Source organism: Calidris pugnax, unplaced genomic scaffold (assembly GCF_001431845.1).
Source record: "Calidris pugnax isolate Ruff unplaced genomic scaffold, ASM143184v1 scaffold70, whole genome shotgun sequence".
Lineage (NCBI taxonomy): Eukaryota > Metazoa > Chordata > Aves > Charadriiformes > Scolopacidae > Calidris > Calidris pugnax.
The window spans coordinates 16,893,312-16,905,400 of record NW_015090862.1 but is presented as its reverse complement, the minus strand read 5'-3'; the positions used below and the strand labels follow the sequence as shown (position 1 = coordinate 16,905,400).

At 40.6% G+C, this 12,089-nt stretch overlaps 1 protein-coding gene across 1 annotated transcript in view; it reads left to right on the top strand.

Annotated features, from left to right (window-relative positions):
* Positions 1-930: 930 nt before the first annotated feature.
* The window catches only part of IGF1R (insulin like growth factor 1 receptor), a 151,994-nt gene continuing 140,835 nt past the window's right edge, over positions 931-12,089 (top strand). Inside the window, exons 1-2 of the mRNA XM_014944315.1 lie at positions 931-961; positions 1,933-2,478. Of these exons, the coding sequence (XP_014799801.1) occupies positions 931-961; positions 1,933-2,478 (577 nt within the window). The remainder of the gene's footprint in view (positions 962-1,932; positions 2,479-12,089) is intronic.

Below are 12,089 nucleotides of genomic sequence, written 5' to 3'. Positions count from 1 at the left end.
AATCTCTGGACAATTTGTCTGGGTTAGAATTTTAAGTTTTTTGGCTCCAGTGTTTGTTTAGACCTTTTCCTTGTCTGAGGAAAATATGTTGTTAAAATAATTAAGTCTAGCATGCATAAAAAGAGAACCTTTCCACAAAATTGAATTGCTTGGGGTTTATTTAAGTTTTGGCTTGCTTAAATAAATTGGGATTTTTACTTTGTTTGCTTAATAAGCAACTTGCTACCTATTCCGGGGAATCTTTTTTCCATGTTTTCCACAGAAGAGATGAACTCTGAGGGTTTCCAAGAATAACAGCTCTCTACGCTCTGTAGTTCTTCGTTATACATTAAAGTGCATCTTGTGTCTAATTATTACATTATTAGCACACTTTTCTTCCAGCCCCTTTAAAATTTTCATAGTGGTACATGTCTAATAAGGGAATAGCTAATATGTGGAGTTATTAGGGAATAATCCTTTTGGCCATTGTTTTCCTGAGAGTGCATTGAGTTCAGCCTGCTGTTTTCAAGGGAAATTCCTCGCTGGGATGCTGTGTGTTCTTGTAAATAAACTTATCCTGTGTTTCTTAGAACTCAATGAACTTTTTTTGTATCTTGGTGCCAAAATCAGTGAAACTCGGGCTCACTGGAACATGCAAACAGGAATTCAGTGCGTTAGCTACAAGTCCAAGCACTTTCTTTTCTTCCCGGTCACAGGGCAGGAAGCGCTGACCGGCTTTCCATGGATTTTGTGGTGTTGCCGACCCATTGCAATACTAGCATTCCACAAGTAGGGCTACTTTGGCCTGTGGCCCTGGGAAGAAAGAGTGATTTGAGAAATAAGTTGTAATTTTCGTGCCCTTTATGTGCACGTGTCTTTAGGGGGAGTGGGGAGTAGGTTAGTAATGTGATGACCATTGGATCACTTTTGTTACCTAACTTGTCTGGAGTCATGCGGCTGAACCCTGGGTCTGGTCGCACATGTCATGATGTAATTTGAAGCAGGATGTGCAATCGTGTTGGGTTTGTGCCATTCTTACTGGGATCCATGATCACCTCGCTTGACCTGCAGTGGCCAGCAGGGTGAGGGAGGTGATTCTGCCCCTCTGCCTTCCTTTGGTGGGACCACACCTGGAGCACTGCATCCAGCTCTGGGGACATCAACACAGGAAAGACATGGACCTGTTGGAACGGGTCCAGGGGAGGGCCACAGAAATGATCAGAGGGATGGAGCACCTCTTCTATTAAGACAGATTGGAAGAGTTGGGCTTGTTCAGCCTGGAGAAGAGAAGGCTCCAGGGATACCTCATTGCAGCCTTTCAGTACTGAAATAGGGTCTCTAAGAAAGATGGGGACAAACTTTTTAGCACGGCTTGTTGCAATAGGACAAGGGGTAGCAGTTTTAAACTAAAAGAGGATAGATTCAGGCTAGATATAAGGAAGAAATTTTTTACAATGAGGGTGGTGAAACAATGGTTGCCTCAGGTTGCCCAGAGAGGTGGGAGATACCCCATCCCTGGAAGCTTTTGCGGTCAGGCTAGATGAAGCCTTGAGCAACCTGATCTAGTTGAAGATGTCCCTGCTCATTGCAGGGGGTTGGACTAGATGACCTTTAAAGATCCTTTCCAACCTAAACTATTCTTTGGTTCCGTCTTTACGTTCCTCAGTCTAATGCAGCTCTTTTCAACAGAAATTCTAAAACATTTTCCTGCCTGCTGAAGAGCAGCAATAGCTTGCATCACTGTGCTGATCCTGTAGTGTTTATGTATGTAGGTTAAATGAGGTGAATATTCAATGTAGGTGTAAATTAAGCACTCATTTCTTATTTTAACATTACAACCTAATTAAAAAGTTAAAAATCTTATGGCTGTCAGAATACCCACTTGCATTCCAATTTTGAAAGGCTTAAAAATGCCTTATTTACTAACTTTCCTTTCTCCTTTCACATTTTCAGTTTGCGGGCCAAACGTTGACATTCGCAATGATATCCATGAGCTGAAACGCCTGGAGAACTGTACGGTAATTGAGGGTTTCCTTCAAATTCTGCTCATCTCTAAAGCAGAGGATTACCGCAACTTCCGCTTCCCAAAGCTCACTGTCATAACTGACTATTTGCTGCTGTTCCGTGTGGCAGGCTTGGAAAGCCTCAGTGATCTCTTCCCCAACCTCACAGTCATTCGTGGGAGGAACCTCTTCTACAACTATGCCTTGGTTATCTTTGAAATGACAAATCTTAAAGAGATTGGGCTTCACAACTTGAGGAACATAACCCGCGGGGCCATACGGATTGAGAAGAACTCTGACCTGTGTTACCTCTCCACGGTGGACTGGTCTCTCATCCTAGATGCAGTGTCCAATAACTACATCGTTGGGAATAAGCCTCCAAAGGAATGTGGGGACTTGTGTCCGGGAACAATGGAAGAGAAGCCATTGTGTGAGAAGACGTCTATTAACAATGAGTACAACTACCGCTGCTGGACCACCAACCACTGCCAGAAAAGTAAGATTTGAGTAGATAGTGTGATTTTGTTACCTCTTTCTGAAGTAAAGATTTCGTTTTGTGGTTTTATTTTAAGCTCTTTAGCAACTTAAAACTTTTATTCTAATCTTATGTAGTCCACATAATGAGTTACCCAGAATAGATTCCTCCTTAACCGGTAAAGGATCCTCTCGCTTAATCTAAAAAAAACAAACCACAAACCAAAACCAACAGCAACACAACAAAACCCCACAAACTTTCTGGGTTACTTCCCTATGGAAAAGATGCAAAGTAAGTCTAGAACTAAAGCCTTTGTAGAAAACCTGGAACTAGTTTTATCTCCCTTGAGGACTTTGGCAGGAGGTGGCTGTCGAATGCCATCTCCTTCTCCTTGCCAAAGTGACGTTATGTGTCTGCCAGAGTCAGTTGTGTACTGAAGCTGTTAACTGGGCGTACGTTGACTTTGTTGCCTCCCTTGGCATGCACCTTAGAAATTCCTGTAATGGTAAATTCTGTACGTAAGAACTTATTACTGAAATCAGGTTGTACAGTACAGTCAATGGATATCTTGACTCTAGGTGAAATTATCCTTGCCCATTTTGTTCTTATCTGGCATGAGGGGGTTTATGTCTTTCTGATAGCAAGTATTAGCAAAAACAAAACCTGATCTCTTCTCACTTTTTAAAAATAGAGTAAACAAACACATAGTTTACTCAAATAACATGATTACATGGCAGGCTTTTTGAGTTCATCCTGTAACTTTACGAAAGCTGAGCCCTGCAGTATCAGTAGGGCTTAATTACAAGCAGTCGTCACTGTGAGGAACAGTTTCTAAATTCCACTTGCAGTCTTGACCAAAGCTGCTATAATGATAGGAAGCACCACAGTGTGAGAGAAAACAGGAACAGGGCTATATTCAGATTACCTTCATTTGAGGACGATATTTTTTCTGAAGTGGCTCATCAGCTGCTTGTGAAGCCCTCATGTTCAATTAGTACTGAAATTAACGTACCTTGTAGGGCAGTTTCAGTCAACACATGCCAAAAAATATCTGAAAAAAAGGCCTTTGTAGGGCTGTGCTTCCATCAATACTTGTTACAGGAGATAACGTTTGGTTTTAAGGAAGGAAAAGAAAACCCCTCAGCCTGTAACTGGAAGAGTTTGTGATTTGTCCAAGGTGAGGGAAGCAAGCTGCACTGCTTTCTTACTGTGTATTGCTATGAGTCGTTAGGCTTCTGCAGGCCAAATTTATGTCTTCATTAAAAGACTGTAACTCTGTTGTCTACAGAGGGTGACTTAGATGATTCCTGTGCAACCTCATTGCCTCTAGTGGTTTGAATGAATGTAAATAGAGTATATTAAATGAGATAGAACAACTTGCTTACTTTCTGTTGTGTGCTCTGGCTATTTGGAGTAGACAAAAGTAATGTGCAAGAAAAGCTTGTTGGTTTCTAGTGGAATGTTAAAATAACTTGGATCCCAAAGTGAGAAGATACCTGTTTAAATAAAATGAGGTCATAGTTACACCGTGGTGGCAGTACTTTTAAGGCAAGGGTGTAGGTAATGTTTTTCTTTTCCTATGTGTTTTCATCTTCCTTTCCTGGGAGATAACGAACAAGAAAGCAAGTACTGGAACAGAGCCTTGAAAGGCTTGTTAGGAGCATTGCACTGTGGAAAACCAGTGTAGGTTTAGAGTATCTTGGGATGCAGTGTATAAAGATGTGATCAAGTTATAATCAATAAAAGGAGTGAGAAAGTTGGACTTATTTAATCTGTTTGTGATAAGCCACCGACTTCAAGCCATAAGACTTCAAATTTGCCAGCTATTCATGTTAAAAAATCCCCAACAAACTCAAAAGTACTCCCATTCTGAAGAAGAACAAGGGAGGTATAAATTTGCAGTTATTCAAAAGGAAGCTTTTTGTCTGTCCTGCTAGATTGCTTGGACGCTTTGGCAATGAACTCCTGATCTGGAGAGGACTTCTGCAGTACAAAATTACACAAGACATAAAAAAGAACAGAAGCAAGGACTTTTAAGTTACTGAGTGTTTCAAATCTGCATTTTCCTACCAGTAGAGATATGAGACCTGTGTTATTTTCCAGGCAATATTTTTCTAGCGTAGTATCTAATTTAACCCTGACATTCTCCTTGTGCGTCACAGTAATGTTAAACTGAAAATGCTGTCTATCACTCAGGGTTCCTTTATGCCTTTTTATTTTTCTTCACTCTGGATCTGCGGAGGAGTGTATATTAAATCTCTTTTGTCCTTGTTTAGGTTTTATGCTGAAAGATCTCAAGTTGGTGGGTAAATGTTGTGTGGGAACACTTAGTACTTTAAGTAGCCTGGCTTCTGTTTAGTTTTGCTGTTGAGTGGAAGTTGTTTTTTTCCTTCTTTTTCTTGCTCACAAACAAAGGAAGAACCTCGTGCTTCCTTCAATATAATTTGTGCAGGAACAATGTTGAGGGTGGAGGGAGGAGAGAGGGAAGGATGTGCTGTGTTTGACTGAGAATAATCCGTGGACGTTTCTATAGTAGAACTAGCGACAAAGAATTTGTAACTTTATTTTAAAAATTATTTTTCTAAGGTCCAGTGTGAAGTGTTGGTGGCTTCTCTGCCAGTTTTGTTGCCCTGGTTTCTGTGTAGCATACATTCCTTTACCTTTGGGTGCCCCAAGGCAGCAGCCTCACTAGTTTGCTCACATTGGAGCTGCGGTGTGCTGTGTTGGGTTTGGTGTGTTGTCATCTCTCTGACCTGCACCTACTTTTCTTCTGGCGTATCCAGTGCCAGCTGTACTTGGCTTGGGTTGCAGGTCCACATAGAAGAATCCCTCAGGATAAAAGGAGAACACTTGAAGATGTTTGCATCAATGGTTGTGCTTTGGGGCACAGGTGGAGATGGAAAAGATAAAAACTGAGCGTCCAGACATATAAATAAGAGGATGGCCTTTTGTTTTTCTTGCTGGCAGTTGTGACTGTTGGACATGTTTATGGATGCTGTCTGCATCTTGCTCACTGATTGATGTGTGAGAACCAGAAAGAATTGTTCCTGCAGTATCCCTTGAAAGACGAGTCTCCTGACACGCTTGCTTTGCGTGTCCGTTGGCCTACTGTAAAGAAAACTTTCATTGTTTTCTGTATTCCTTTTGCTGATGAGTAAGTTTTGAGGTCTGCTGCCTTAGCTTTGAAAGCCTGTAGAAACCAAATGTAAATTACAGCCTTGAAAGCCTTGCCTGGAAGTTTAGGATCCCTTGTCTAACCTTTGTGATGTTTGTTGAACAAGTCCAGCTAATGCTTCTTATGACACTTTTGTGTTTGATGGGGTCATAAGAAACGAAATAGGCAAACTGTTTATGTGGGAAAGTAATAGCTAAACTAGCAGTGATCCATATATAGCATCTACAGTGTATGGATATATATTTTATTTCTTTTTAACTTCATGTTAATTATTTGCCTGCTTTCCATCCACCCCCCAGTTAAGCAGGAGATGCTCTCTGTCAGGTATTAGCTGAAACCCTTCCTTTCCTACTCAGAATAAAGACAAACCAGGGGTCTGGTTATGGGGAGGACAGACTGTTAATACCTGCTATAAAGGGGTAATGGCTTTAACTGCAGCTTCTGTGTGAAAGGACAAGAGCATGGTCTGGATGTCTGGGTGTCCCCCCCTTTGTGAGGGAGCACATTATGGTGCTGCACAAAGGGGGTGAAATAGCCACACTTCCCATAAAAACAGTGAAGGTGAGTAGCTGAAGTGCATAAGGGACCTTTAAGATTAGATTTGCCACTGGCATTAAAAAAAAAAAGAAGAAGAAAAGTAGGTTTAAATTGGCATTGTAGAGAGAACATGGATTAGGGCCATAAACATTAAGCACTTGTTTCAAAAGAGGCGAATTTGACGTGAAAAACAATAGCTCATGTAGACTGCGCTTCACAATACAACAGCAGAAAACTTTCAGCTTCCGAATGTGTGAAACAGGAGTCCACGGGAAAGGCATGTGGGATTTGGAGGCTGATAAAGAAGCAGATGGCAGCCAAGCACAAAATGTTTTTAATGAAAATGTTTCCTTATTCCTTTTTGAATTGGTTTGACAGTGGCCTGAAAAGATATGGTGTATGTGGGGAATGAGGAGCAGGAGGGAGAGAATGACAGTGAGTGGGAAGAGTGGTCCATATGTACCTTCTACTAAAATGTTTAAACATATGGAGACAGTAACATGATGTATTCTCGCAAATATTCAGAATCTGCTCCTGTTTGTTTACACGGAGCTCAGAAGATAATGCAGTTGAGTGGTATCGTTTGACATAGCTTCATTGACTTGTGCGGTACTTACCAGTGTACGCCATCTGGGAATCTGCTCCCTGTTGATTCAGCAGAGTAGTGGAGAAAACCATGTGCTGGCATTTTTAATTTTTTTTTCCCCCCTCTTCTCTCCTTCTTGTTTTCCTCTCTCTGAGGAATATTCATTGTATTCCCGTGTCCGTACACGAGCTATGTAGACGTGGAGAGAGAGAGGAAGAAGTTTGGAGCCGGAGATGCCGAATCAAATTGCACTTAACTTTGCTTTAAATTACGTCTGCATACTTTTCTCTGGTGCTTCATTTAAGTTTTTTTTGTGGGTTTTTTTCTGAAACCATGAAATAGAGTAGAAATTGCGTCTATCAGCAGAAGACAACATAGTTAAAAAGTTTTACTCTTTTTGCAAGCAAATTTTATCTAGTATAATGTGAAGCTAGTCTGTGTAACACCCATCTTTCCTTTGTAGGTTAAAAAAAAAAATCATGTAAACCTGAACATATTTTGAAATGGACAGGTTCTTAGTCCATTTGTTTGGTGTGCAAACTCTCCAGCAAATAAACATCTTCTGAAAGGAATAAACAGAAGGGTGGACAAGAAAAAAAAAAAAATTTGTAAAAGGTGCAGTTGGTGTTACTGAGTTAGAAAAATCTGGAGCACGTTAAAAAAAATAATTGTTAGTGTTTTCGTTCTGAATGGAGTTTTTTTTCCTGATTTTCACTCCCCTCTGGAGAAGCTTGCTCTTCAGCCAGAGGTTTCCCAGAATTTTTATTATGGCTGTGAGAGCATATTTAATTAGTAAGCTTGAATGGCCGCAGAGCAGTTTAGGCCAATCTGCAGTTAATTACTGTAGCAGTGGTTTATATTCTGAGAAAAGGGCTAAAATTAAACAAATGTATACTTGCCATTTTTCTTTGTTCTGTTGCAAAATGCCGTAACCTGGGAAGAGTATCTTGAATCTTGCAACCTGCACCAGTCACCGAAAGCTAGGTGGTAATGCTGAATACTTAGCTTGACTTCCTAGCTTCTTGTGGCACTAAGATGTGTAGTGTCTTTGAGAGGACTTCAAATTTTGGATTTTTGTTTTCTAGTATTAAAAGACTTGATGCAATTAACTAGGTCCATCAATGACACACTGCCGTGGGTTGTAAAATAATGTTAAAAAATTATTTTTAAAATTGAGACCTTTTCCCCGCTTTATGGAATAAAAAATAAAAAAAAAAGTTAGAAGTGTTGTCAGGATTTTTGAAGATACCTTGTGTCTTTTCTACTCGTGTGCACACACACACACGCAACTTTCTCCTTAAAAAGTGTCATATTTTACAGTTGCTTTGACTTGCTTTACCTTGTCAGTTAAGAGGTGTGTTAGTATTTGGGAGGTGATGTATAGCCATATTCTAGTGTCCATCCATGCTACTGGAGAAATTTATTTCTTTTGGTATTGTTTCTGATAATGGGGAGGGTAATCCACATGCTGGGGAATGATACAGTAAATGCTGCCATGATTTCAGTGGAAGCAGAATACCTTGAAAGTGATAGTCAAGCTGGTTAAATGTATATACCTATTTATTCTGAGTAATATGAACTCTATTTTGCATAGAGACCATTCTGATTTAAGAAAAATGAGGATTAGCGGTTTTAAAGTTGACCAAACAACAAACTTGCTCAATCTAGGAAGTGGAGGCAGGGGTTTTTGTGCTTTCTATAAATACATTTTATACTTGCAATTAAACAAAAGTTTACTGTGATTGGAACCTGGCTGGACAGAAAGCGTTTCCACATCCACACTGTGCCTGTCTTTCATGGCTTCAGATGCCTCTTGAAACTTTGAAATCGTGAGTAATCTTTATTGCTACAGCAATATGGGTTTACTTGAATTGTCTCATGCCAAGTAATTGCTTCACTGTCAGAAAAACAACTATAAAAATATAATTTGGGATCACTTATAGGAAATAGTTGTTCCTGGGTTTTATGGGTTGAGTTTCTCTGATGCTGTGTGGTAAAGGGTAGGGAAGAAGAACGATGCTGGTTCTTACAAGAAGATACAGAAGCACGCGTTGCTTAGAGAATTATTTTTTGTTTTATGTTCCTGTGTTAGCAGTACCATGTTAAATCTATGAAATTAAATATGGATCTAAACTCGAACCAAATCTTTGATTAACCTGCTTAAAATGGACTTCCAGGCTCCATTGATGTTTATTAGACAAATATATGTTAATAGAACAAGCAGTTGTATTGGATAGTTAATTACAAGTAATGTAAGCTTTAATTTGATGATGAATTTGCAAAACAACTGGGAGCTGGGAAAAGCTAGCAGTGTTATAGGGAAAATGTCAGGGAAATGTCAAGTGTAAAACCAGGAGAAAGCTGTGTTTTTGCTGTATTCTTGCAAATGTCGCAGGGACAAGGCAAATTCAGCCTGGCTTAGCGTTTTCCACATTTTCTCTCTCTGTGGCTTTTATCCACGCCAGGAGTCTGGCTTGTAGTGGGTTTTGACAGTTAATGCTTGTGTGGATGTTTAACGAGGGGTGAACTTGAGCCACAGTCTTTTTATCTTGGTGGGGGCCCTGAAAAGATCCATCCTCCACCCAGCTGTCCATTTTCATGCAATGTATAGAAATGCATCTTTTGTGATGACTGGTCTGCGATTAAATTTGGCTCCAATGGGCTGAAGGAGGTGTGGAGGTGGGCGCTGAACTTACCAGCCTGCTTTTCATATGAAATAAAGGTAAAATGTAGGTTCAACCCTGGATAGGAATCATGCCCTCTAAAAATTTTGAACAGTAGATGCCATTTTCCACTTTTCCTTCCCCAAACACACATGAATGTAGGAATGAATTGTCCTTAAGCATTTTCATAAATCGTTTTCATGTGGCAAACAAGTTTTTCAGTGTTAAACAGTGATGAAACAGCCTTTGTTTAGCCTGCCTTCCCACTAATAGTGCGATTTCCTTCTCAAGTCTGTTTATGGCTCTGAGAATTAACTTGTAATAAAAAGATGCTCGGATAATAGTATGTTAATACAGATTGTTGGATTGCCTTTTTCTTCCGAGGTGAACTCAGCCTGGTTCAGTTGTCGACTGTCTCTTCCTCCCCCTCCCCAGCAAAGTTTTCAGCGTTTGGAATGGAATGTACATGTGCTATCAGCCCAGCACTAAAAATGATTTAGCAAGTAGTTTGCCCACCATGAAACAGTAAGGGTTTGAGGTGCCCATAACCTGTTTTATTTTAAAGCTAGAAACCGTATGCCTGTCTCTCAATTATTATCTTTTTGTTTATTGACTGTTTCTTGCTGGGCAAAGTGAACTTGTAGTTACCTGCCCAAAGCATAGTTCTGTATGCCCTGGCTAAGTATTAAATGCATTTGTGTAGCCCTTGACGATATAAGCGAGAATGAATTCAGCACATGAATTGAGAAAAGCTGTTGTTTTTTGGAATTTGGTTACTGATTTGCATTTTCAGAGGGATTCAGGAGGCGACTCAAAGTTCTCGTTGTTGCTAGTTAAAGTTCAGATTATGCTCTTAGGTGGATCAAACTTGTGGTTTGTACACCAGTGTGACCTTCCTGATGTGTTTTTTCCTTGTTGCCTTGTGTTGGGTTGATAGCTGCTTAATTGTTCCCTTCTTAATAAACAGTACTCTTTAGCTGTCGAGACTCATCTCTTCCCAGCGTACTCATCGTCCCTCTGTTAATGGCTTCTCTAACTTTTTACTGGCATAACTCAATTGAGGAGTCTGTTTCTCCTATTTTTGTTTGTGTTTTTTTCTTTTTTTTTTTTTTTTCCTCCCAGTTGATGTGTGATGGATGTAAAGCTTGTAGTTTTGGGAAATGATGCCATTTAGGAAGCATGTTTGAAGTGTTAAGCGCGCAGAGAAAGTCTTTTATATCAATGCAGGCCTTGGGGAGGAGGAGATGTTTTTCTATGTATAGAAACTTCCCGTATAGGATGGCAAGAGGAGGTTGCAGGGGGATTGCCTGTCTCTTTAAGTGGGTTTATAATTGGCTAGGAATTTTTGTCAGCTTAGTCACTGCAGCATTCAGCGGATGAGGGAAAAAAACCACAGGCCCCAACCGTTACGGCCGTGGATAGGCTCTGTCATCCCAAAGGAATGCATGTGAACAAAACACTTTGTGCGGTGCAACCGTTGGCCTAAACAGTATTGCATTCTTAAAGCAGGCTCTGAGTCACATGGAGCAGATGGATTGTTTCACTAAAATGGAAGTTATGTATCACTGAGCACTCAGACCGAGCTTTTAAGCGTGGTTCGAATAGGTCACGATACGCGGATGTGATGAAGGGGTGTAAAGGTAAAAAGAAAAACAAAACCAACAAAAGCCCCCCACAAAAAACACAAACCTAAAACAAAACAACCAGCTCCTTGTTCTGTGGTTGAAATACTTTCTGTGTCATTAAAAAAGCAGGGAAGTCTTTTGCTTTGTTAATTGCTGGGCTGGCACACCGGTCTAAAGATTTCTCTCTAGGTTCCAGACAAGCATGGTCTTAATTCTGAGGCACTTTGTGTTCGTCCGGGAAGCTTCATGCTACCCAAAGTAATCCAAAGAAACCCCTGTTTTGTAGGGTTGGAAACAGCAAACCAAACCCCAAACCTATTGGTTCTTCTCACAATGAAACCAGCTGCTTCTCGGCTCTTTCGCCCCCCCTACCCTGCCCAGCCTTTCTCCCCAAAAATCCATCTTCAAGCTCCTCTCTCTAGTGCACACAGTGTATTGATTGGAGACACGTAGCTCTGTCTCCGTGGGTGGTGTTACCCTTTATTTGGCTTTATCTCTTCCCTTCAAGGGATTTGAAAGCATCTGATAGGGGTGTTGCCAGTCTCCAGCCTTCAAAGCGTGCAAGAGGAGGAGCTGCCACTTCTGGCTAAACAAATTCAGAGCTGTCAAGTGACTTTTTTTTTTTTAAATTTTATTTTTTTTCCTTCCTCCTGTTTTGTGGGGAATCCTCTTTAAAGGATGGTTCTGGGGTTTAACAGAAAACCCGGCCTCCAGTTGGTCGATATTGACAACTGCTGTCATTTGGCAGGCGGTTGCTGTTTGGAGTGGAGCAAGTTTGGAGGTCTTAATCTGGTTATCACTGAGGCAGGTGTTTCAGAATTAGTGCCTCCCTATGTAGCATTAATTGAATCTTAAATCATTACAACACAAAGGGGAAACATTGACTAAATTCTCTTCCATCTCTGGAGCTCTCCTCATGAAGGCAGCACATGAATAGGAACTCTCTCTCGGAGAAGATGCTTCACTTTTTAAGTGCTTGATGAAGGCTGTTTGGCAGAATCAGAATTGACTGGTCCATGTGAAGCACTACATGTGGAACCGAAATT